This window comes from Zophobas morio, unplaced genomic scaffold, assembly GCF_036711695.1.
Source record: "Zophobas morio isolate AGI-343-1 ecotype UQ-CSIRO unplaced genomic scaffold, CSIRO_AGI_Zmor_V1 ptg000007l, whole genome shotgun sequence".
Taxonomy (NCBI): domain Eukaryota; kingdom Metazoa; phylum Arthropoda; class Insecta; order Coleoptera; family Tenebrionidae; genus Zophobas; species Zophobas morio.
In genome coordinates, this window is record NW_026972112.1 from 5,753,796 (window position 1) to 5,775,389 (window position 21,594).

The following is a 21,594-nucleotide window of genomic DNA, read 5'->3' on the forward strand; positions in this document are numbered from 1 at the left end:
GAGAATAGTTCCAGAACGATAGCGCACTGAAAACAGGACGTAATAACGATTGAAAAAATCCTATCAAGTCGAAGACTGTTTAAATTTAAATAACCACGAGAGTAAATATTTTCTGATATCCAATTTCTAATCACCGGCGGAATGAGAAAGTTCTGAAAAACAATGAATATCAAACACTTTACTCAAATGAGATAATTATGCCTAAAGAACAGGAATTTGCATTTTCGAGCCATTTTGCATATATGTGTTAGCTAATAACGCTTGTTTGTTATTATTTCGCATATTTTTACATATTTTGCAGTGTTCGATTTTTAGCCAATTGTGACAGCAATTATTTTATTAGATAATATTAAACGACTTTCAAAATTATATAAAATTAATATATGTATGAAAAATTTTGCCGATTTAACAGATCTCTAAATAAAAAAAATGTTGAATTTCAAATTTTGATCTGTTTAATTTGTTTGTCAATTATTTGGAATTAAAACTCAAAAAGTGGCAAGGTTTGGAAGTATGTGGTTTTACAAAATTTCAATGGAATATCGTATGCATTTTCTTCATATTGTAGATATTTCAAAGGAAAAGTAAAAAAAAACAAGAAGGATTTTAAATCAGTGATTTTTTTGAACACTTGATTTAAATCGGACCACCCCTGATTAAAGAACCACAGCGTTTTGAAACTAACTGACTTTTTTGGAGTTTAAAAAAATGGTACCTTTAAAACTGTCGCTTACCAGTAAAATAAAAAAAAATGTTGACGATTGTTTAATTTTTTTTCAACGTCAAAATTTCCTACTCAGTTTTTGATGGCGCTTTATGTTTGATTTAATTATTGGAATTCTCATTTCCCACGGATTTTGACACATTCACAAGAGTTGTGAGCAATAATGAGAACTTATTTCATTAATGTTTGACATGTAGGAGGCCTGGATTTTTAAAATCAGTTGGTATTTTTGCGCGTCGCTGCACACCACTTAACCTAAAATTCCAATACGTTAAATGTCAAGTATTGTAACCAAATTATTACATTAGTAACAGCGAGAACTAACAAAATTCGAATATAATCACAATAAATATTTTAAACGTCGAATTTCAAATTAACTTGACAATCTGTCAGTTGTACCAACTTACACACAAAACACGTAGCCTACTAGATATCAAACACTAATATTTGCTTCATAAATTCGGATTCATAAATCACAAGCTTCGGAGTTAAGTCATCTTACAAAATTTTAACAGAATTTACTATGCAAAATGTTTGGGTGACGTAATCAAATTGTTGACGGGGATGATCAGACAAATTTTGGTTAGCGTTAGACATACGAAAGATCAGTGTTCACTTTATTTTTATTTAAACTGCATTTAAAACGGGCATACATTTTCTTCAAATTATCGTGATTTCAAAGGAAAAGTAAAAAAAAACAAGAAGGATTTAAATCAGTGATTATTTTTTGAGTCAACGTTTTGAAACTAACTGACTTTTTTTGGAGTTAAAAAAAATGGTGTCTTTACTTATCGTTAACCAGTGAAATAAAAAAAATGTTGACGATTGTTAAATTTTTTTCAAGATTTTGAAAACGTCAAAATTTCCTACTCAGTTTTTGATGGCGCTTTATGTTTGATTTAATTATTGGAATTCTCATTTCCCACGGATTTTGACACATTCACAAGAGTTGTGAGCAATAATGAGAACTTATTTCATTAATGTTTGACATGTAGGAGGCCTGGATTTTTAAAATCAGTTGGTATTTTTGCGCGTCGCTGCACACCACTTAACCTAAAATTCCAATACGTTAAATGTCAAGTAATAAGTAAACATTTGTAACCAAACTTATATTAATAACAGCGAGAACTAACAAAATTCGGATATAATCACAATTAATATTTTAAACGTCGAATTTCAAATTAACTTGACAATATGTCAGTTGTACCAACTTACACACAAAACACGTAGCCTACTAGATATCAAACAGTCATATTTGCTTCATAAATTCGGATTCATAAATCACAAGCTTCGGAGTTAAGTTATCTTATACTATGCAAAATGTTTGGGTGACGTAATCAAATTGTTGGCGGGGATGATCAGACAAATTTAGTTAGCGTTATGGCCACGATATTTCGAAAATACAAATAAAACTTGACAACAAACAACAATAATTGATCTAAGAATTTTGGAGATTATGTGTCTAAGAAAATCGGCACAGACGAGAGACCACGGACAAACAAATTTAAATTTAAAAATGCACTTTAAACACCGTAAATATATTTTGAAAATATATGAAAGAAACAAACATTTTCTATCAGTTTATACTGCCGTTTTAACGACATTTTCGTAAATTGAAATGAAAAGTGAAAAAATGATGATTTAAATCAATGATTTTTTTTTTTTTTTTGGAGTTTTAGAGAAAAATGGTGGCTTTAAACCGACGCCGCTTACCAGTACAATTTTTACACGAAATTTTTCTTTTTGACTTTGACGCTGATAAATTTTCTGGCTGAAATAAATTTATTAGTAACTGTTTTCGAAAAAATATGAATTCAAGTGATATTTTCTCTTATCGTGATCCAAATTTATCGCTTGCATATAATTCCGGACTCTATTGAATACTAACAAAATATACAGAAGCACGGAGGATAGTTTTGGCATATTTGTGTAAAGTCACCACGTTAAGTCGCTGTCAAGATAATATGAACTCGGTGATATTCGAAGTACAATAAAAATACAAAAATAGCTATAAACAAACAACTTCGTAATGACCATCGTTCATCTTAATTGGTTTAATACAGCTAAATCATCTAAAATACGATTCTTACACCGTGAGAACAGTGCAGATTAAAGGATCATTATGGATGTGAAGGTAGTAGTCGACTAGTTACATTAAAATTTAAAACAGAACGATTTTTTGTAGTAATTATTAACTGATACGAGCTAAATTTTTAATGGCTGATAGTTGAAACAAAAAGGAACACAAACACAAATAAAAAAATTAAAAAAAGTTGTACGACAGGTGCATGTGAATGATACAACTCCTCCAACGCCAAAAGTTGTAGGCGTCTCACAAGGATTAAGCGTTGGAACCCTTGTTTTTCCCACTAATTGCTAATGATCATCGCCTGCGGACGCTGAGTGCGCAATACTATCGTCTTGAGACTACGGTTTTTACAAAAACTGGGGCGAAAATTGGTTTTGAACTAGAGATGCATTATAAATGTCAACTTTCTTAGTAGCTATTATTATTATTACTATAATGTATTACCATATTTTGCATAATTACCACCAACAATATCAATTTCTGAATAATCGCGTCACAACCAAGACAAAACACCCGAAAAACGCCAAATTTGAAAGCGTAACCACAACCCGGCGAGTTTTCCGGCATTTCCCCGCTAAATGGTACACACGCTACAATTAATTGCCGTTATCAGCGCAGCCCTACCAGCACCAATAAACCGCACATCGAGCGTGGGAACGTCTTCCTCGCGCCAGCCCATGCACCCGATCACCATCGAATTACCTGTAGCAGGTAGAGTAGCAGCAGAAAGAATTGTAATAAATATCCATGGGTCATGCTCCTACACAATAATCGCCACATGACACTGCACATAATCACAGCAAAGAGCCCACATCGAGCCAATCCTCCCAACCGATCTCCCGAAAACCGATCTGATCCACTGTTCGCGGTCGCAGCAGCTGAGCCCGAGGAGTCGCGTTCAAGACGACGGCCGGTGGACTACTGAGGAGTCGCGCAGCCGCGGGCAGCCCCCTGCCTCTCGGGCACAGCATCCGCGGAGGACCAATGGGCGCGGGGCTCTTTGTGCCCCGGACGCGCTGTTTTGGCGCCTCGGGCCACCAACTTGTTGAATGCTGGCTGGGAATCGCCGCTCTTCGGAAGGAGAGGACCGCGGCCGCGACGGAGGAAGGAAGCTCTGCGGTTTGGGAGTCGGCGTTGGTGCGACTGGAATCGGAGGTCGCGGCTTGATCTGACAGGTGAGTGACACTGAGGAGAAACAGACGCGGATGATAGCGGGAGGAAAAAAAGGGGGCAAAAAATTCGACAAATTTCGGCGGTCACAGGCGACGGATTTGGACTTCGCCGGGCTAAATAGGGAAAATTTGATTTAACACCCTTGTCAACTTAACGCGGGATTGCGGGAACTGATGAGCGTTTTATGCAATGCGTTGATTTTCCGGAAAGTGGATTTTTTAGTTTTTGAATTCGAGGTAAAAAACTGTTGTCGACTTTCCAAGTATTGCATTGTTGGAGACAGTTTGCTTACCAATTTTTGGATTGCTGTTGGTTACGGGGAATATTTATTGTAATTTTGAGAGTAGGTTCCAACCTTCGTTTATAAGTATTGGATCCGACATTACACATACATCGAATTGACCCTAAATATCATATAATTTAAAAAACGTCGTATATGTAGTAGGCCATCAAATTTATTTCTAAAATAATGTACTATTTGACAGATATTAATTTGACCGCAACTGTCAAATCGAACAAGGAACACATTGCTACTGCCAACATAATGTTTTTAACATTAAATTCCACTAAATATCTATTTTAAAACACAACAAGGATTCCAAATCAGAACAACATATTAACTCACTAAGGAAAAATATAATGCATTCCAATACAATAGCAGCAACACCAAAAGAACGACAGTTTCTGTACATAAAATCAAAAGCTTGTGAGACTTCTTAATAATATTTAAAACATGAGTACTGAAACTTATTTATTATCGAAAGAAGCTCTTATCCTATTAGTGTTATCAACTTTTTTTAGAATGACATTATTAAAGTAGAGTGTGCCAAATAGTGAATACTGGACTTTCTGTTTCCAAAAATGCTTATTGAAAGCCGCCAATAAACTAACCATCATTATGACCTAAGATGGGAAAATCAGTGTTCACTATTTATTGGACTCTACTTTAATATATGGTTTATTCCATGAAGCTTATAATTACAGTAAGATAGCATAAATCGGCGAATATCATCTACATCCTTTTGAAGAGCTAATGCCTCTTGTAAAAAATTAATCTAAAATTTTTACTTCACCAAATAACTAGTCGTCCGCAAACATAATTAGTGCACAAGATTGATTTCCCGTTCCAACGATATCGTTGATATGTAATGAAACAGGACAGACCCGAGATTTGACCCCTGTGATACACCAAATGATGGAATGTAGTAAGGGTTTGAAATAAAATCACAATATCTGACAAAATTTACCTAGACACTTTTAAAGAAGCCACTAAACGCGCTAACAATACACAGTAAAAAATGATTTGTTAATTTCTACAACAACAGTTTTAGTTAATAATTCGCAGTTAAATTTAACACTAAATTGCTGTCGGAACAGCAAAATTTAGAATTCAAAAATTTGCTTGATCGGAATATTGTTGACTTCCCGTTACATTCTGTTGTTTTAACAATTATATTTTTGTCCTTTTTGAGCTGCTCATATAACGAAAAAGTTTGTACTAATTCGCAACTGATACGGTACATTTCTGCCCTTCTGAATGTAAATTGGACATTATTGTTAGTAATAGTGAAACTAACTTTTTGTTGTGTTTTGTTAAGGGAACAGCTCCCACAACTAATATTTATGACTAAATTAACTGTTTAATCTTGGTAAATGGACGACCAAGAATTTTAGATCACAAGCAACATGGTACAATTTCATTTGGTAAAGGCTACATTTCACTCTTTTGTTGTTCATTGAATGCAGATATTTTTGATAATGCAATAACATACCACTGCTATTTTAACAGAACCCAAGTGATGAAACCAACAACTTGCATGTGTTCAATCATTCGCAAATTAAGTGGACATACAATTACTCCGGTTCATAGATGTCCCAATCGGGATAGTTTAAATATCCTACTTGTTGATTCGAACCACATTTTGTTTCTGTTTTTAACAAAATGCATCAACCAACCTCACAACTAAGCCAAGTGAAATCAACAACTTGGATATTGTCAACTTGCACATACAAAAGTGCCGCTGACTTCGGGAAGTGCTGAACTACCCATTTATGTTGTAAAAATTAATACTTGCAACTGTATTCGGGTTAATTCGACTACACGAATGAGTTAGGTATGTGTGTTTCCCGCTCCAGCGTCAGCATTCGGTGCATTGTGTGTGCATTGTTGGGCTCTGCGTGGAGTTTCGTTTCCAAAAAGATTGCACAATGGTAAGTATTAACAATGTTTTATTTTATAACTAAATGGGGATCCTTTTTATCAATTGCTTAATCGGTGCCAAAGCCAAATATTGCATGTTTTAGTGTAATCTGTATGCTACGTGACATATGAACGATAAACTACGCACCACTTTGCTCCTTTGTTTCTTGAAGCTGCGATATTTGGGTTTGGACCAATACGTTAACCTTGAAATTGTGTTATACCAAAGTACCCTCTCTTTCAATCTCATATGAAAATATTTTCTTTAGACTGATAACAATTACGAAATCGACTTTACAAATACCTTCATAAACGCGTGCCCTTCCACATCCACAACGTATTATGTAAGATTACGTTATAAAGAAACACTGGTATGGGCTTCAGTTAGCGGCAATTATGAATCTATTAAACTTAAAGGTTTGTATGATCTGCGTTAAAAAAGTAATGCATATATACCTAATTTAATACACTTCAGCTTCTCAGTGTTTCCCAGAATTATTGGGATCCTCTTTCAACATACGTGATTCGGATGGAGCTATAATAAACGAGGATTTTATAAACGACTTTTTAAACATTTCCAACAAAGGGGTAATACTGAGTTTTGTAAAGGACGATGAAGTCTTAGGTATTTTAATTATTTAAAAACTATTAGACATTATATAAGGTAAACTATTGAACGTGTTAAATAACAATACTGAAAGGTACCACTCCAATCGCTTAGCGAGTTTACAATTGCTTTGAGAGTATTTGGTCCATTTGCCTTTGCACTATATATGTACCTATATGGAAATACAAAATAGTGTTCTGCTCAAAAAACACGTAAAACTGAGGCAATTTCAGTCATTTAAAAAAATATCAGAGACAAAGAGTTTATGGTGGTAAACATTTAAAACTTTTAAAATTGCAATATTTTACTCAAAAAGATATATCAGTATAGTAGATATAGTTTAGAAAGTTGTCAGATCATAAATAATAGTCAATGTTTAAAATTACTGGCAGTATTTTTTAATCGATAGTAGGAAAAATAGTGCTTGCTCGTTTTTGCACTCTTAATAATTCCATTAATCATCAAAATTAAAATTTTAGAACAATTGCCTACGGAGAGAAATATAAATTCTCCTGCCTTTTCAACCTATTCATTGGCATATACCGGAGGAGTTAGTAGTGCCAGTACGGAAACTTTGCAGTCCTTGCCTACGTCCCCGGCACCATCCGATATCTGCTCAAATTTCGATGAAGATGATGATTCTTATTCATTAATAGTTTCCCCTACTGGTAAGAAGCGACTAAAGACATCATCAATTTCATACCACAATTTAACTGATCACGTATGTCGTTATAATGGTAACAAGTTACTATATATGTATCACCAATGATACGTTTTAGGAATTCAAAAACTATTTGTTATCTGATGCTTGGGGCAAACAACTAATCAGCTACTATAAAGAAAATAGAACATTAGATGACAAACATAGGATACGATTGGTGCATATCGCAGTTGATCATATGTTACAATTTATGCCCCCCAATACTTTACCTTCTGCTGAAACGAGAACACAATATGCTAAATGCATAGTAACACTGTTCCCAAAATTGAAAGATGTACATACTGACGAAGGATATGTAAGTATGCCTTCATCGTGCGTATTTTAAAATGTTAGGATACAGGGTGTCTTTTTATATTTATTTAAGTTTAAACGACGAGCTTCACATTTCAAAATGCATGACAAATTATTCAAACTACACATATTTATCAATAAAAAAGATACCTTGTACATTCTAAGGTCACCACATCAACTTGTACTGCCGATCTAGTGCAGTAGCTTTAGTATAACCGTCTATTTAGTATAGCCAATTTCAAGTTGAATTTTGCGATAGTTGCAAGTCTCCGTTACCATGGGAGATACGATGACAGTAGTTACGATACAATGCGACTTGTGATTATCGCAAATCCGACTTTAAATTGGGTCCTTACAGATAATAAATTGTTCCATGTTATTAACAATATTTTAGGAAGCATTTAGGGGATTCATCGTTGGCCGCTTACGAACTGTTTTTAGAGATAAAAAAGTGAAAAAAGGAAATTCTACAATTCAAGAGAATTCCACAGTCAGTAGTGATGAGTATGATGAGAGTGTTCAAGAAACCATAGAGTTTTTGAAGGCAGCAACGCAGGAACAGATAAAAGATATTTTTGAACGTACAAGACAGACATTTGACTTTAGAAACAGTCACAGACAAGATATCGATAAATTATTTCCCAGGTTTTTTGATACGCCTGGCTTAGTAAGGGTGAAAATACTTTTTGTTAATTTATTTGAAATTTTGTTTTCTAGATAAGTTTGGAATTTTCTCTAATGTTTCCTGAAAATGATATATTTCATAAAACTTTTTCAAAAAATATTTCCATAATTAAAAAACTATACACAACAACAGCAACAAATATAAACACAAAGTTTTTACACGAAGAAAATAAGGACCCCCAAGGTACCAGATTAATTAAAAGATTTTATCTTTTAGAGGTATGTATCTAACATATTTTATTTTCAGATTGGAATGCAAGTACCAATGCAATTTTAATGTTGGTTTACTTGTTACCCCCAACTAGCTCTAAAAATGCAAGAAAACAAAGTGCCGCTACAGCTGCAAACAAACTTATAATATTTAAAGATATGCAAATACCTTTCACTACTATTTTGAAGGAAAGACCATCCAAACAACCGTTCATACTGGCAATTGGAACATCCAAAGCTGCAATAAGTAAATATTACGTAGTATTTGACGAACACATAATCCCTTCTCCTGAACAAAATGTAATAACTGCGTTTGATCTTTGTTTTAAAGTACATTTTGTATTTAATTTAGATTTTGAGAAATCTCTAGAGTATTTTTATAAATTTGTTCAAAATGCGTTTTATAATTTAGAAGTAAAGACAATATCCGATAGAATTCGTTGGTTGAGAACTAAAATGGATCACTTGATGTCGCCATCAAGCGATGAATCTGAATAAAGAAATACCTAAATATCATTTTTACACTGTTGTGTTAACATTTTAGAAGTATTTTTTAGTTTTTATATTAGTTTTAAACATGTTTTCTTGTTTTTTATGTACTTTAGTAAGTTAGCGTTAGGTAAATTTTTGAAACATTTACGACAGGTGCATGCTTTGTACGATAACGAAAAATTAAGATTAAAATGCTTTAGTTGTACCAACATATATGAAACTTTTAGTGGATATAGGAGACACATACAAAAATGTAACACACACAAAATTAATAAGGATCGTTCTTCAATCTCTAATGTTGTAAAACTCAAACTGAGTTAATATTTGCATCTACTAACGAACATTTTGATTTTGGATGTAACCTAACATCAAATACTAATCAGAAATTGTTAAGTGATTACTGTGCGTCATATGTTTCGAGTTTATACTCTCTGGGTTTACCAGACTCGACCATTCAAAATATCCTAGAAATGAATGAAAAATTACTAAAAATAATTTCGGATACACGAATCAGTAGCACCATAGCTGTTCAGAATGCATTTTCAGATATTAACACAAAATATAAAAGAGAGTTGTATTTTAAAAAACATATAGTTGAACCTATTGAACTTCCAATAGGCATAAGATACGACCAAATATGGAATAAGGAAAAGTTTGTCTACGAACAAATCCTGATGTCATGTCATTTTATGTATGTTCCAATTTTAAAAACATTACAATTCCTTTTAAAAAATGACTCTTTTCGAAAATTATTATTTCAAAAACCCAAAGAAAGTCACCCCAACATTCTTTCTGAATTTTCACATGGAAGTATTTTCCGAAAGAGTGCATTTTTTAAAGAAAACCCTCATGCGTTTCAGCTGCAGCTCTACTTCGATGAATTTGATACGGTAAATCCATTAGGATCCAAAACGGGAGGACACAAAATTGGAGCAATTTATATGATGATAAAGAACTTACCCGCTCAGTTAAATTCAGTTTTGGAGAATATTCATTTAGTTGCTTTATTCTATTCCAATGACATAAAGAAATTTGGCATGAACTCAGTTCTAGATATCATTGTTAAAGATATTAAAATTTTAGAAGAGCAAGGAGTTTATGATGACGTTGCAAAGACATTTTTAAAAGGCACAGTTGTCTCACTTAGTCATGACAATCTGGGTGCTAATCAAATTTTTGGCATGGTAGAATCTTTTTCCTCAACTAACTATTGCCGCATTTGCATTGCTAATAAAACAGACGCACAAAGTAGAGCCATTCAAGATGAAAGTTTATTAAGAAGTGATTTTATGTATGAACAACATTGTAGATCGCTAAAACAGGAAACCGATCTTTCGAAAAGATCTAATAATACGGTCTGTGGCATTAAATTCCGAAGTTCCTTAAATAATCTTACTCAATTTAAGTTATGTAATAATCAGTCTGTAGACATTATGCATGACTTATTAGAAGGTGTTATACAACTGGAACTTAAATTATTTTTCAAATTTCTTATTTCAGAAAAAATCATAACCCTCGAAGATATTAATGACAGAATAAAATCTTTCAATTTTGGACATAATTATCAGTGTACTAAACCAAGCCCCATAAGTCTTGATAAACTAGGTAATTCTATAGGCCAACGTGCCGCACAGACTTTCTGTTTATTGAAGTTCATACCTTTAATTTTTTCGGATAAAATACTATCGTTATCCGAACAACACCTGAGAAAATACCAAGTTATTCAATTAATTCTAAAAATTGTTAACATAGTATTTTCTACAGTGAATACAAAAGCAAGTGTTTCTGAACTAAAGGAATTAATTAGGCAACATCATGAATTAGTTATAAAAGAGTACAATATTAATTTAACACCCAAACATCATTTCATGATACATTATCCTTACATAATCTTAAAAATGGGACCTCTAATAGGCTTGTGTTGCATGCGTTTTGAAGCCAAACATGGATATTTTAAAAATCTCGTGACCAAGTTAAAAAACTACAAATCTTTATGCAAAACTCTGAGCTTTCGACATCAGGAGCACATATGGCACCAATGGAACAACATAAATTTAGGTTATCAAACATTATACGGAAAATGCAGTCAAATTAATTACAAAAATAAATTATATTCTGTTTCATGAAAACATTTTGTTGATTCAATACTTGGTGTTGAAGACAATTATTCCGTAACTGTTACAAATTCGGTAACTGCCTTCAGTACTTTCTTCCAAAAGAAAATGTTTGTTACATTAGAACACGATGAAAAATACCCACTTTTTTCCGAGATAATTGAGTTACTTATTATTAATAATAGTCCATATTTAATTTGTACGACTTGGGATACAATTACATTTAACGAGATTTATCAAGCTTACATTATACGCAGCCCTAATAACACAATATTTGAAATTGTTGACTTGAAAAGTGTAAATCACTTTGTCTCATATGAGTTACATCATCCTTTTGGTAGCAATATTAATGCAATTGTTCCTAAGTATTCTATATTATCATAAATGTAAATGTACAATAATTTGTTATCTGTGTAAAACCTAATTCGGGAAATCTATTTGTTTTCTATGAATGTATATTGTATTTATATGAAAATAAAAAAATATAAATAAATGAGTTTTATTATTAAATCATTGGGACTTCAAGGGTGGGTAATTTGGCGATACAATTTGGTCAGAAGAACAAAATTACTTAGTTAAGTAACCAACAAGGGGCATGAACATTAACTACAATAAAATGTAAAAGTAACAAAATAACTGTTAAGTTAACAAAATGATAATGCCAAAATACATCCAAGACATCAGAATAAGTGTAGTACAACCAGTTTATTTTGTTAGAAGAACCAAGTTCACTGGTTAAAATAACTAGCAAATTTGATAATGTATCACTTTCGAGCTTGTCAAAAGACCACAAACTAGATGGTTATTAACTATAAGCAAAAACAAACGAACACGATAATTCTTGCAAAATCAACAGCTTATGTTGTTAAAAATTCAGTTAGTGGCAGATATGTTTGCAAAAACAAATGGTACGAGCAACAATATAAACGTGCAATACAATCAAAAATGTTTCTAATCCATAGGCTAATGTAGTTGTATTCATACTACGATAATGTTAATTTAAACAACGGTAAGTAGAATACTTAACAATAAAACAACTGATTTTGAACTAAAGGCATTGCTAAATTTTACGAAATTAATTTAGTAAAAAACTGCTTTAAGCCATGTGGTCAAATTAACTAAAAAGATGTAGTGGACCTATTTGAGCAACATTTTGTAGTTGGATCAACTCTACATTTTTTACTGTGTAGCTTCCTCAAAAGAGGAGAAAAAAGGTGCACAAAGTATATACACAAAATGTCCAAATTTTTGTATACAACAGGCTGTAAATGTTTACGACTAAAAACTACTTTATACACATGCAATTTTGGATTAAAAATTGCTAGTAAATCTTTTTTTTTGCATTGGTAATTAAGAAATTTCATTGTTGAATTTTTCTTATTTCTTAAATAACTGAGTTTCAGATCGAATTTTTCGAAAATTTTGTTTCAGGATCTTAACACGTCGCCTTATACATTCCAAAATTTTTTGTGTTCTAAAAACTTGATTTTTCAGTACTTTCCGATTTTTTGTAGATTTCGTCCTCCAAAAATTATTTTCGTCTTCTTTCTATAAAAATTCCTACCACATTTCCATATGCCCCAATATGCAATTAGTCAATTTTTAGAATTTTAAAAAATTTTGTCTTTCAAATCCAATATTTCCTTTCAGCACGCCGGGGATTTTTGAATATTCCCCCTTTCCGAAAAAGTACGGCAATTCCTTATTATGTGACTATAAACACGGAATATTTTTCAAATCAGTAAAGCAAAATTTATATACCAGAATTTTTTGTCGATTTTTTGACAATTATTCCAAAATGAAATTTTTGGTCTTTTCTGAATAGTTCCAAAAATCTTGTTCTGAGAACACGCTATATTTTCCGAATCAGCACGTCAAGAATTTTTGCCGATTTTTAGGCAACGGTTTTTTCTAAATCATAATTTTTTCATTTCTCTAGAATCGAATTATAGCCATTTTTAGGATTTATAAAAAAATTGTATTTCAGACCGAATACGTATTACGAAAATCTCGTTCTGAGACCATAAGCACGCAATATTTTCCAAATCAGCAAGGCAAAATATATACCAGAATTTTTTTCTGATTTTTAGACAATTGTTCCACAATAAAATTTTTGGCTTTTTTTAGACCATTTTCGAAAATTAGGTAGAAATTTTTTTGTAGACTCCGGCTTCCAGAAGTTATTTCTGTCTTCATTCCTTCAAAAATTCTTATGTGACTACATTCGCCAATTTGAAATATGGAGACTTCTAGGATTTTTAAAAATTGTATCTCTTAAATCGAATATTTCGAAAATTTTGCTCTGAGACGTTAGGCAGGCTATATTTTTGAAATTACTACGACAAAATTTATATTCTAGAATTTTTACCGAATTGTAGTGAACTTTTCCAAAACTGAGTTATGAAATTTTCGATCTTTTTTGACTATTTTCAAAAGTTGTAGATTTTAATCTTCAGGAATTATTTTTATCTTGTTTCTATGAAAATTCTTGTCTTTTATAGCGAATCGACAATATGAAATACATATGACAATTTTTAAGATTGTTTTAAATTCTTGTTTAGAATATAGCTAAAATCTTGCTCCGAGACCATAAAACATTATATTTTCCAATTCATCATGTTAAGATCTGTTGTATCCTAGAATTGTTTGTGAATTTTTAGATAATTTTACATATTTTTTCATTCATCTTTGAAAACTACCAAAAGAAGTTTTTTGTAGATTTCGCCCGCCAGAAGTAATTTTCGTCTTCATTTCCTCGAAAAATTTTACCATTTTTCCAGAATCGTTAATACGAAATATGACAAGTTTTAGGAATTTGAAAAATTTTGTTTTTTAAATCGAATATTTCCAAAATATTTCTCTGAGAACACGCTATCTTTTTCGAATCAGCACGTCAAGATCTACATCCTAGAATTTTTGCGGATTCTTAGGCAGCTATTTTTTTCGAAAATCATATTTTTTTAATTTCTCTATATTTATAAAAAGTTTGTCCAAAGCATATGGTTACGTTGATCGGTAAATAAAATCGGTGTGGGCAAAACTCAACAATTTATGTCTCAAAAACTCAAATTTATACGACTGATTATGTACAAAAAAATTCCGGCGCAACTTGTCTGGACTCTGTCTTCGTTCACTTGACTTGTTGACTGAATTCGACTGAATAATCCTCATTCCCGATGGTGGCCTCTATTTAAACGTATAAGTTCCTCTCGATGAATCGAAAACGCCGCTTCCAGGCTTTTCTTTAGCAAACGCCGGCCGCTGTCATCGACGATGAGTCAGCACCTCCGTATATACTAGAAAGTTCTCAACGGTCCCTAGGCGTCGTACTTGGGCGGCGTATGGGTTTATTTCGTAACAATATTGCTAAAATCTCGCTCTGAGATACACAATATTTTTCAAATCAGCAAGGCAAAATTTATATACCAGAATTTTTTGTAGACAACTTTACCAAAAACTCAGTTATGAAATTTTCCATCTTTTTTTGACTATTTTCAAAAATTAGGTAAAGATATCCTTTGTAGATTTTAACCTCCAGAAATTAATTTTATCTTTTTTTTACGAAAATTCTTCCCATTTTTCGCGAATCGCCAAGATGAAATATGGCAATTTTTAAGATTTTTTTTTTAATTCTTGTCTTTCGTACAGAATATTGCGAAAATCTTGCTCCTAGACCATAAACACATTATATTTTTCAATTCACCATGTCAAGAAATGTATCCCTAATTTTTTTGTAAATTTTTAGACAATTTTTCTAAATCTCAGTTATTCACTCCTCTCCCCTTACGCAATTTTCGCTATTTTTTTCAGTCACCTTTGAAAATTACCAAAAGAAGTTTTTTGTAGATTTTGACCGCCAGAAGTAATTTTCGTATTTAAAACTACTTTATGCATATACAATTTTGGATTAAGAAATTGCTAGTAGAGATTTGACAAATCTTTTTTTTTACATTGGTAATTAAGAAATTTTAGTGGTCAATTTTTTTGATTTCTTAAGAATCTGAGTTTCAAATCGAATTTTTCTAAAATTTTGTTCCGGGGCCTTAAACACTTAATATTTGTCGAATCAACACGTCGTCTGCTGTATTCCAAAAATTTTTTGTTGATTTTGAGGCAACTTTTCTAAAAGCTCGATTTTTCAGTGCTTCCAGTTATAAAATTTTCATTCTTTTTTCCGACCATTTTTGAAAATTAGATTTTTTGTAGATTTCGACCTCCAGAAATTATTTTCGTTTTCTTTTTTTAAAAATTCCTACCACGTTTCCGTATACCCCAATATGAAATAAGTTAATTTTTAGGATTTTAAATAAAATTGTCTTTCAAACCCAATTTTCCGTTTCAGCATGGCGAAGATTTTTCAATTCCGAAAAAGTACGACAATTTTTAGGTTTTATAAAAATTTTGTTTTTCAAGTCAAATATTCCGAAAATCTTATTATGTGCCAATAAACACGCAATATTTTTCAAACCAGTAAGGCAAAATTTATATACCAGAACTTTTTGCCGATTTTTTGACAACTTTTCCGAAATGAAATTTTTCGTCATTTTTGGATCACTTTCGAAAATTAGGAGGTTTTTTTTGTAGATGCCGACTTTCAGCTATTATTTCTGCTTTCATTTAAAACATATGTAGATTTTGACAACCAGAAGTAATTTTCGTCTTCATTTCTTCGAAAACTGCTACCACTTTTCCAGAATCGCCAATCCGAAATACAGTTTCTAGGAACTTGATTTTTTTTTTTGTAGATTCCGACTTCCAGAAGTTATTTCTGTCTTCATTTCTTCAAAAATTCTTATGTGACCAGAATTTAATTTAAGGATTTTTAAAAAATGTATTTTTCAAATCGAATATTTCGAAAATCTTGTGCCGAACTGTAAGCAATTTTTCCAAAAACTCAGTTATGAGTGTTATGACATTTTCGATCTTTCTTGACTATTTTCAAAAACTAGGTAAAGATATCCTTTGTAGATTTTAATCTTCAGGAAATATTTTTATCTTCATTTTTACGAAAATTCTTGCCATTTTTCGAGAATCGCCAACATGAAATATGACAATTTTTAAGATTTTTTTTAATTCTTGTCATTCGTACAGAAAATTGCAAAAATCTCAATTTTTCCTCCTCGCCCCTTTCGAAATTTACAATGTTTTTTAAATCATCTTTTAAAATTAACGAAAGAGGTTTTTTATAGATTTTGACCACGAGAAATAATTTTCGTTTTCATTTGTGCGAAAACCCTTACCATTTTTCCAGAATCGGCAATAGGAAGTATGACAATTTTAAGTGAAAACAATTTTTTTTTGAACTGAATAGTTCAAAAAATTTGGTTTTGAGAACAAAAAAGATTTTTTGTTTCTTTCAAAATCATATTTTTTTAATTTCTCTACAATCGAATTATGGCCATTTTTAAGATTTATAAAAATTTTGTCTTAAAACTGAATACATATTTCTAAAATCATGCTCTGAGACCATAAACACGCAATATTTTTCAAATCAGCAAAACAAAATTTATACATGTACTAGAATTTGTTGCCGACTTTTAGACAATCTTTCCAAAATGAAATTTTTGGTCTTTTTTGGAAAATTTTCGTAGAGAGTTTTTGTAGATTTCGACTTCCGGAAGTTATTTCTGTTTTCATTTCGCCAAAAATTCTTATATTACCAGAATGGCCATTATGAAATATGGCGATTTTGAGGATTTTTAAAAAATGTCTTTCAAATCGAATATTTTGAAATCACCACGACAAAATTTATATTCTAGAATGTTTTGCCGAATTGTAGGCAACTTTTCCAAAAACTCAGTTCTAAAATTTTCGATTTTTTTTTGACTATTTTCAAAAATTAGGTAAATATATCCTCTGTAGATTTTAATCTTTAGAAATTATTTTTATCTTCATTTTTACGAAAATTGTTGCCATTTTTCACGAATCGCCAATATGAAATATGTATGACAATTTTTTAGACATTTTAAATTCTTGAATTTCGTACAGAATATTGTGAAATCTAACTCCAGGACTATAAACACATTATATTTTTCATTTAATCTGTATCCCAGATTTTTTTCCGAATTTTTAGACAATTTTTCTAAAAGCTCAATTTTCGATGTTTTTTCGATCACCTTCGAAAATTACCTAAAGAGGTTTTTCTAGATTTCGATCGTAAGAAGTAATTTTCGTCTTCATTGCTTCGAAAACTCCTACCACTTTCCCAAAATCACCAATACTTGAAATGTCATAATTTTTAGGAATTTGAAAAATTTTGTCTTTAGACCGAATTTTTCCAAAATTTTGCTGTAAGAACATGCTATATTTTTCGAATTAGCACGTTCTGATATATATCCTAGAATTCTTTGCCGATTTTTAGGCATCTGTTTTTTTCTAAAATCATAATTTTTTAATTTCTCTAGAATTGAATTATGGCAAATTTAAGATTTTAAAAATTTTGTTTTTCAAGCTGAATATTTCGAAAATCTTGTTCTGAGACCATAAACACGCAATATTCTTCAAATCAGCAAGGCAAATTTTATATACAAGAATTTTTTGCCGATTTTTGGACAATTTTTTCAAAATGAAATTTTTGGTCTTTTTTGGACAATTTTCGAAAATTAGGTAAAAATTTGTTTGTAAATTCCGACTTGTAGAAGTTATTTCTGTCTTCATTTCTTCAAAAATTCTTATGTGACCAAAATTGCCAATATGAAATATAGCGATTTTTCGGATTTTTAAAAAATATATCTTTCAAATCGAATATTTCGAAAATCTTGCTCTGAGACGTTAGACAGGCTATATTTTTGAAATGATCACGACAAAATTTGTATTCTAAAATTTTTGCCGATGTGTAGGTAACTTTTCCAAAATCTCAATTATGAAATTTTCGATCTTTTTATGACCATTTTCAAAAATTAGGTAGAGATCCTTTGTAGATTTTAATCTTCAGAAATTATTTTTATCTTCGTTTCTACGAAAATTCTTGCCATTTTTCGCGAATCGCCAATATCAAATATCACAATTTTTAATATTTTTTTAAATTCTTGTCATTCGTACAGAAAATTGCGAAAATCTTGCTCTGAGGCCTTAAACACATTATATTTTTTATTTCACCATGTCAGGATCTGTATCCCAGAATTGTTTATGAATTTTTAGACAATTTTTTCAAAAGCTCAAATTTTCACTGCTAGCCCCTTACGAAATTTTCAATGTTTTTTCGATCACCTTCCTAAATTACTGAAAGAGTGTTTTTATAGATTTTGACTTTCAGAAGTTATTTTCGTCTTCATTTCTTCGAAAATTTTACCATTTTCCAGAATCGCCAATACGAAATGTGACAATTTTTACGAATTTGGAAAATTTTGTTTTAACCCGAATATTTCCAAAAAATTTATTCTGAGAACACGCTATATTTTTCGATTTAACACGTCGTGATCTACATTCTAGAATTTTTTGCCGATTTTTAGCCAACTGTTTTTTCCAAATTATATTTTTTTTATTTCTTTATAGAATCGAATTATGGCAAATTTAAAATTTATAAAGATTTTGGTTTTTAAGCCGAACATTTCGACAATCTTGTTCTGAGACCATAAGCACGCAATACACCTGATTTTTTTCTTTTTTTAAGCAAGTTTTCAAAAATTAAATTTTCGATGTTTTTTTTTTCGATATTTTCGGAAATTAAATAAACATTTTTTTTATCGATTTCAACTTTCAGAAGATATTTTCGTCTTCATTTTTTCGAAAATTTCTACCATTTTTCCAAAATCACCAATATGAAATATGGTAATTTCTAGGATTTTTAAAAATGTTTGTTTCTACCTAAATCGGCACCATAAGCACGCTATATTTTCAAATCAGCACGAGAAGATTTACTTTTTAAGCAACTTTCCCAAAAAATCAGTTTTTCGGTATTTCCACTTTAAAAAATTTTTGATTTTTTTTTGACCATTTTCAAAGATTAGGCAGAGATTTTTTGTAGATTTCGACTTTCAGAAGTTATTTTCGTCTTCATTCAAAATTTCTACCATTTTCCAGAATCGCCAATACGAAATATGACGATTTTTACGAATTTTGGAAAATTTTGTTTTTTAAACCGAATATTTCCTAAATTTTCCTGAGAACATGCTATATTTTTCGAATCAACACGTCGTAATCTACATCCTAGAATTTTTTGCAGATTTTTAGGCAACTGTATTTTCCAAAATATATATTTTTTCATTTCTTTAGAATCGAATTATGGCAAATTTAAAATTAGTTTTTCAAGCCGAATATTTGGAAAATCTTGTTCTGAGACCATAAATACGCAATATTTTTCAAACCAGCAAGGCAAAATTGATATACCTGATTTTTGACGTTTTTTAAGCAAGTTTTCAAAAATTAAATTTTCGACATGTTTTTCTGGATATTTTCGAAAATTAAGTAAACATTTTTTTTATCAATTTCAACTTTTAGAAGTTATATTTTCAACTTTCCCAAAAAGTCAGTTTTCGGTATTTCCATTTTAAAATTTTTTTGATCTTTTTTTGACCATTTTCGAAGATTAAGCAGAATTTTTTTGTATACTCGTATTTCGACTTTCAGAAGTTATTTTCGTGTTCATTGCTTCGAGAATTTCTACTACTTTTCCAGAATCGGCACTATGAAATATGACAATATATAGGATAGATATGTTCGTCTTTATTTCTTCGAAAATTCTTACCACTTTCCAGAATGTCACATTCGAAAATGTCAGTTTTTAGGAATTAAAAAAAAAAAATTTCAAACCGAATATTTCGAAAATCTTGTTCTGAGACCATAAACACTTAATATTTTTCAAATCAGCAAGGTAAAATTTATAAACCAGATTTTTTTGTCGTATTTGAAGAAAGTTTTCCAAAATGAAATTTTCGATCTTTTTTTTGTAATTTTCGAAAATTAAGTAAAAAGATTTTATTGTAGATTTCTATTTTCAGAAGTTATTTTCGTCTTCATTTTTCGAAAATTTCTACCATTTTTCCAAAATGGTCAATACGAAATATGGGATTTTTTAGGATTTTTAAAAAATTTTATTTCGACCTAAATCGAAACCATGAACACGCTATATTTTTCAAACCAGCACGACAGATACGTCCAATTTTTAAGCAACTTTCCCAGAAGCTCAATTTTTCGGTAAGTACTTTAAAAAATTTTTGATCGTTTTTTGACAATTTTCGAAAATTGGGCAGACATTTTTTTGTATATTTCGACTTTCAGAAGTTATTTTTGTCTTAATTTCTTCGAAAATTCCTACTATTTTTCCAGAATAGGCAATATGAAATATGGCAACTTTATGAATTATTAAAAATTTTGTCTTTCGAACCGAACATTTCGAAAATCATGTTCGGAGACAATAGACATGTTACATTTTTCATTTCAGTACTTCGAGATTTATATCCCACTTCTTTGTGGATTATATTATTAAGCAATTTTTCCAAAAATTAGATTTTTCAATACTGTAACAATATAAAATTTTCGGCCCTTTTTTGTCCACTCTCGAAAATTACCAAAAGAGTTTTTTTTGTAGTTTTCCACATTCTGAAGTTATTTTCGTCTTCATTTTTTCGAATCTTGCTTGAAAAATGTCAGTTTTTAGTATTTCAAAAAAATTACTTTCGAACCGAATATTTTGAAAATCTTGCTTTGAGACCATAAACTCGCTGTATCTTTCAAGTCAGCACAGTGAGATTTATATCCCAAAATTTGTTCAATTTTTCGATACACATTTTTTAATTTTTTTTGGAAAATTTCTATCATTTAAAAAATGTCAATTTCACCTTCGACACGTACCACATTAAATACAAAATAAACTTAAATATACGTTATTAGTCAAAATATGCTGAAATATGCAAAGTGTACAGACATGAATTAGCATCAATCGCTTTTAAATTAAGTAATTGCATTAATATAAATCCTTGGTCGCCATATTGATAATAACTAATATTAAAAGTAAACTACATATATATTGCCGACTCTTACAGTAATTGCTTGTCCAGGTTTTAAAAACTCGTTTTTACAGTTCATTCTTACCCATATTTATAATTTGATAGTACCTGTAATACTAATTTGTATAATCTGCTAAGTAGATTATTAAGTAACCCACTGTAATCAATAATCGTATTACTGCAACTGTCCTAATTAAATAAATATTGATCGTTGAACCAGATTTAAAATCTTAAGAGGTTTAATATTGAGAATAATAATGATTCATTAATTATTTCCAAGAGTTAGTTAACATTTCCGCACTTTTTTTTCTTTTACCTGTTTTTCGATACAGCTTGAATATA

The 21,594-nt window shown here is 30.9% G+C and overlaps 3 protein-coding genes across 4 annotated transcripts in view; 2 read left to right on the plus strand and 1 right to left on the minus strand.

The window, feature by feature from the left end:
* Nucleotides 1–3,877, minus strand: part of LOC135124348 (protein jagged-1b) — a 201,443-nt gene extending 197,566 nt beyond the window's left edge. The window contains exon 1 of the mRNA XM_064049350.1: nt 3,516–3,877. Within this exon, the coding sequence (XP_063905420.1) occupies nt 3,516–3,605 (90 nt within the window). The 5' untranslated portion in view covers nt 3,606–3,877. The remainder of the gene's footprint in view (nt 1–3,515) is intronic.
* Nucleotides 1–21,594, plus strand: part of LOC135124354 (senecionine N-oxygenase-like) — a 433,910-nt gene that overhangs the window by 191,860 nt on the left and 220,456 nt on the right. The window lies entirely within an intron of this gene.
* On the plus strand, nt 5,628–9,205 carry LOC135124347 (uncharacterized). Its single transcript, XM_064049349.1, has 8 exons — nt 5,628–6,197; nt 6,456–6,603; nt 6,662–6,811; nt 7,273–7,514; nt 7,573–7,809; nt 8,200–8,472; nt 8,523–8,673; nt 8,737–9,205. The coding sequence occupies exons 1-8, from the start codon at nt 6,195–6,197 to the stop codon at nt 9,195–9,197; spliced, it is 1,665 nt and encodes a 554-aa protein (XP_063905419.1). The 5' UTR covers nt 5,628–6,194; the 3' UTR covers nt 9,198–9,205.

Excerpts from the sequence above, each read along its gene's own strand:
- LOC135124347 (XM_064049349.1), top strand. Across the intron at positions 6,812-7,272 it reads AAAGGACGATGAAGTCTTAG|AACAATTGCCTACGGAGAGA; the intron begins GTATTTTAATTA and ends TTAAAATTTTAG. Across the intron at positions 7,810-8,199 it reads TACATACTGACGAAGGATAT|GAAGCATTTAGGGGATTCAT; the intron begins GTAAGTATGCCT and ends ACAATATTTTAG.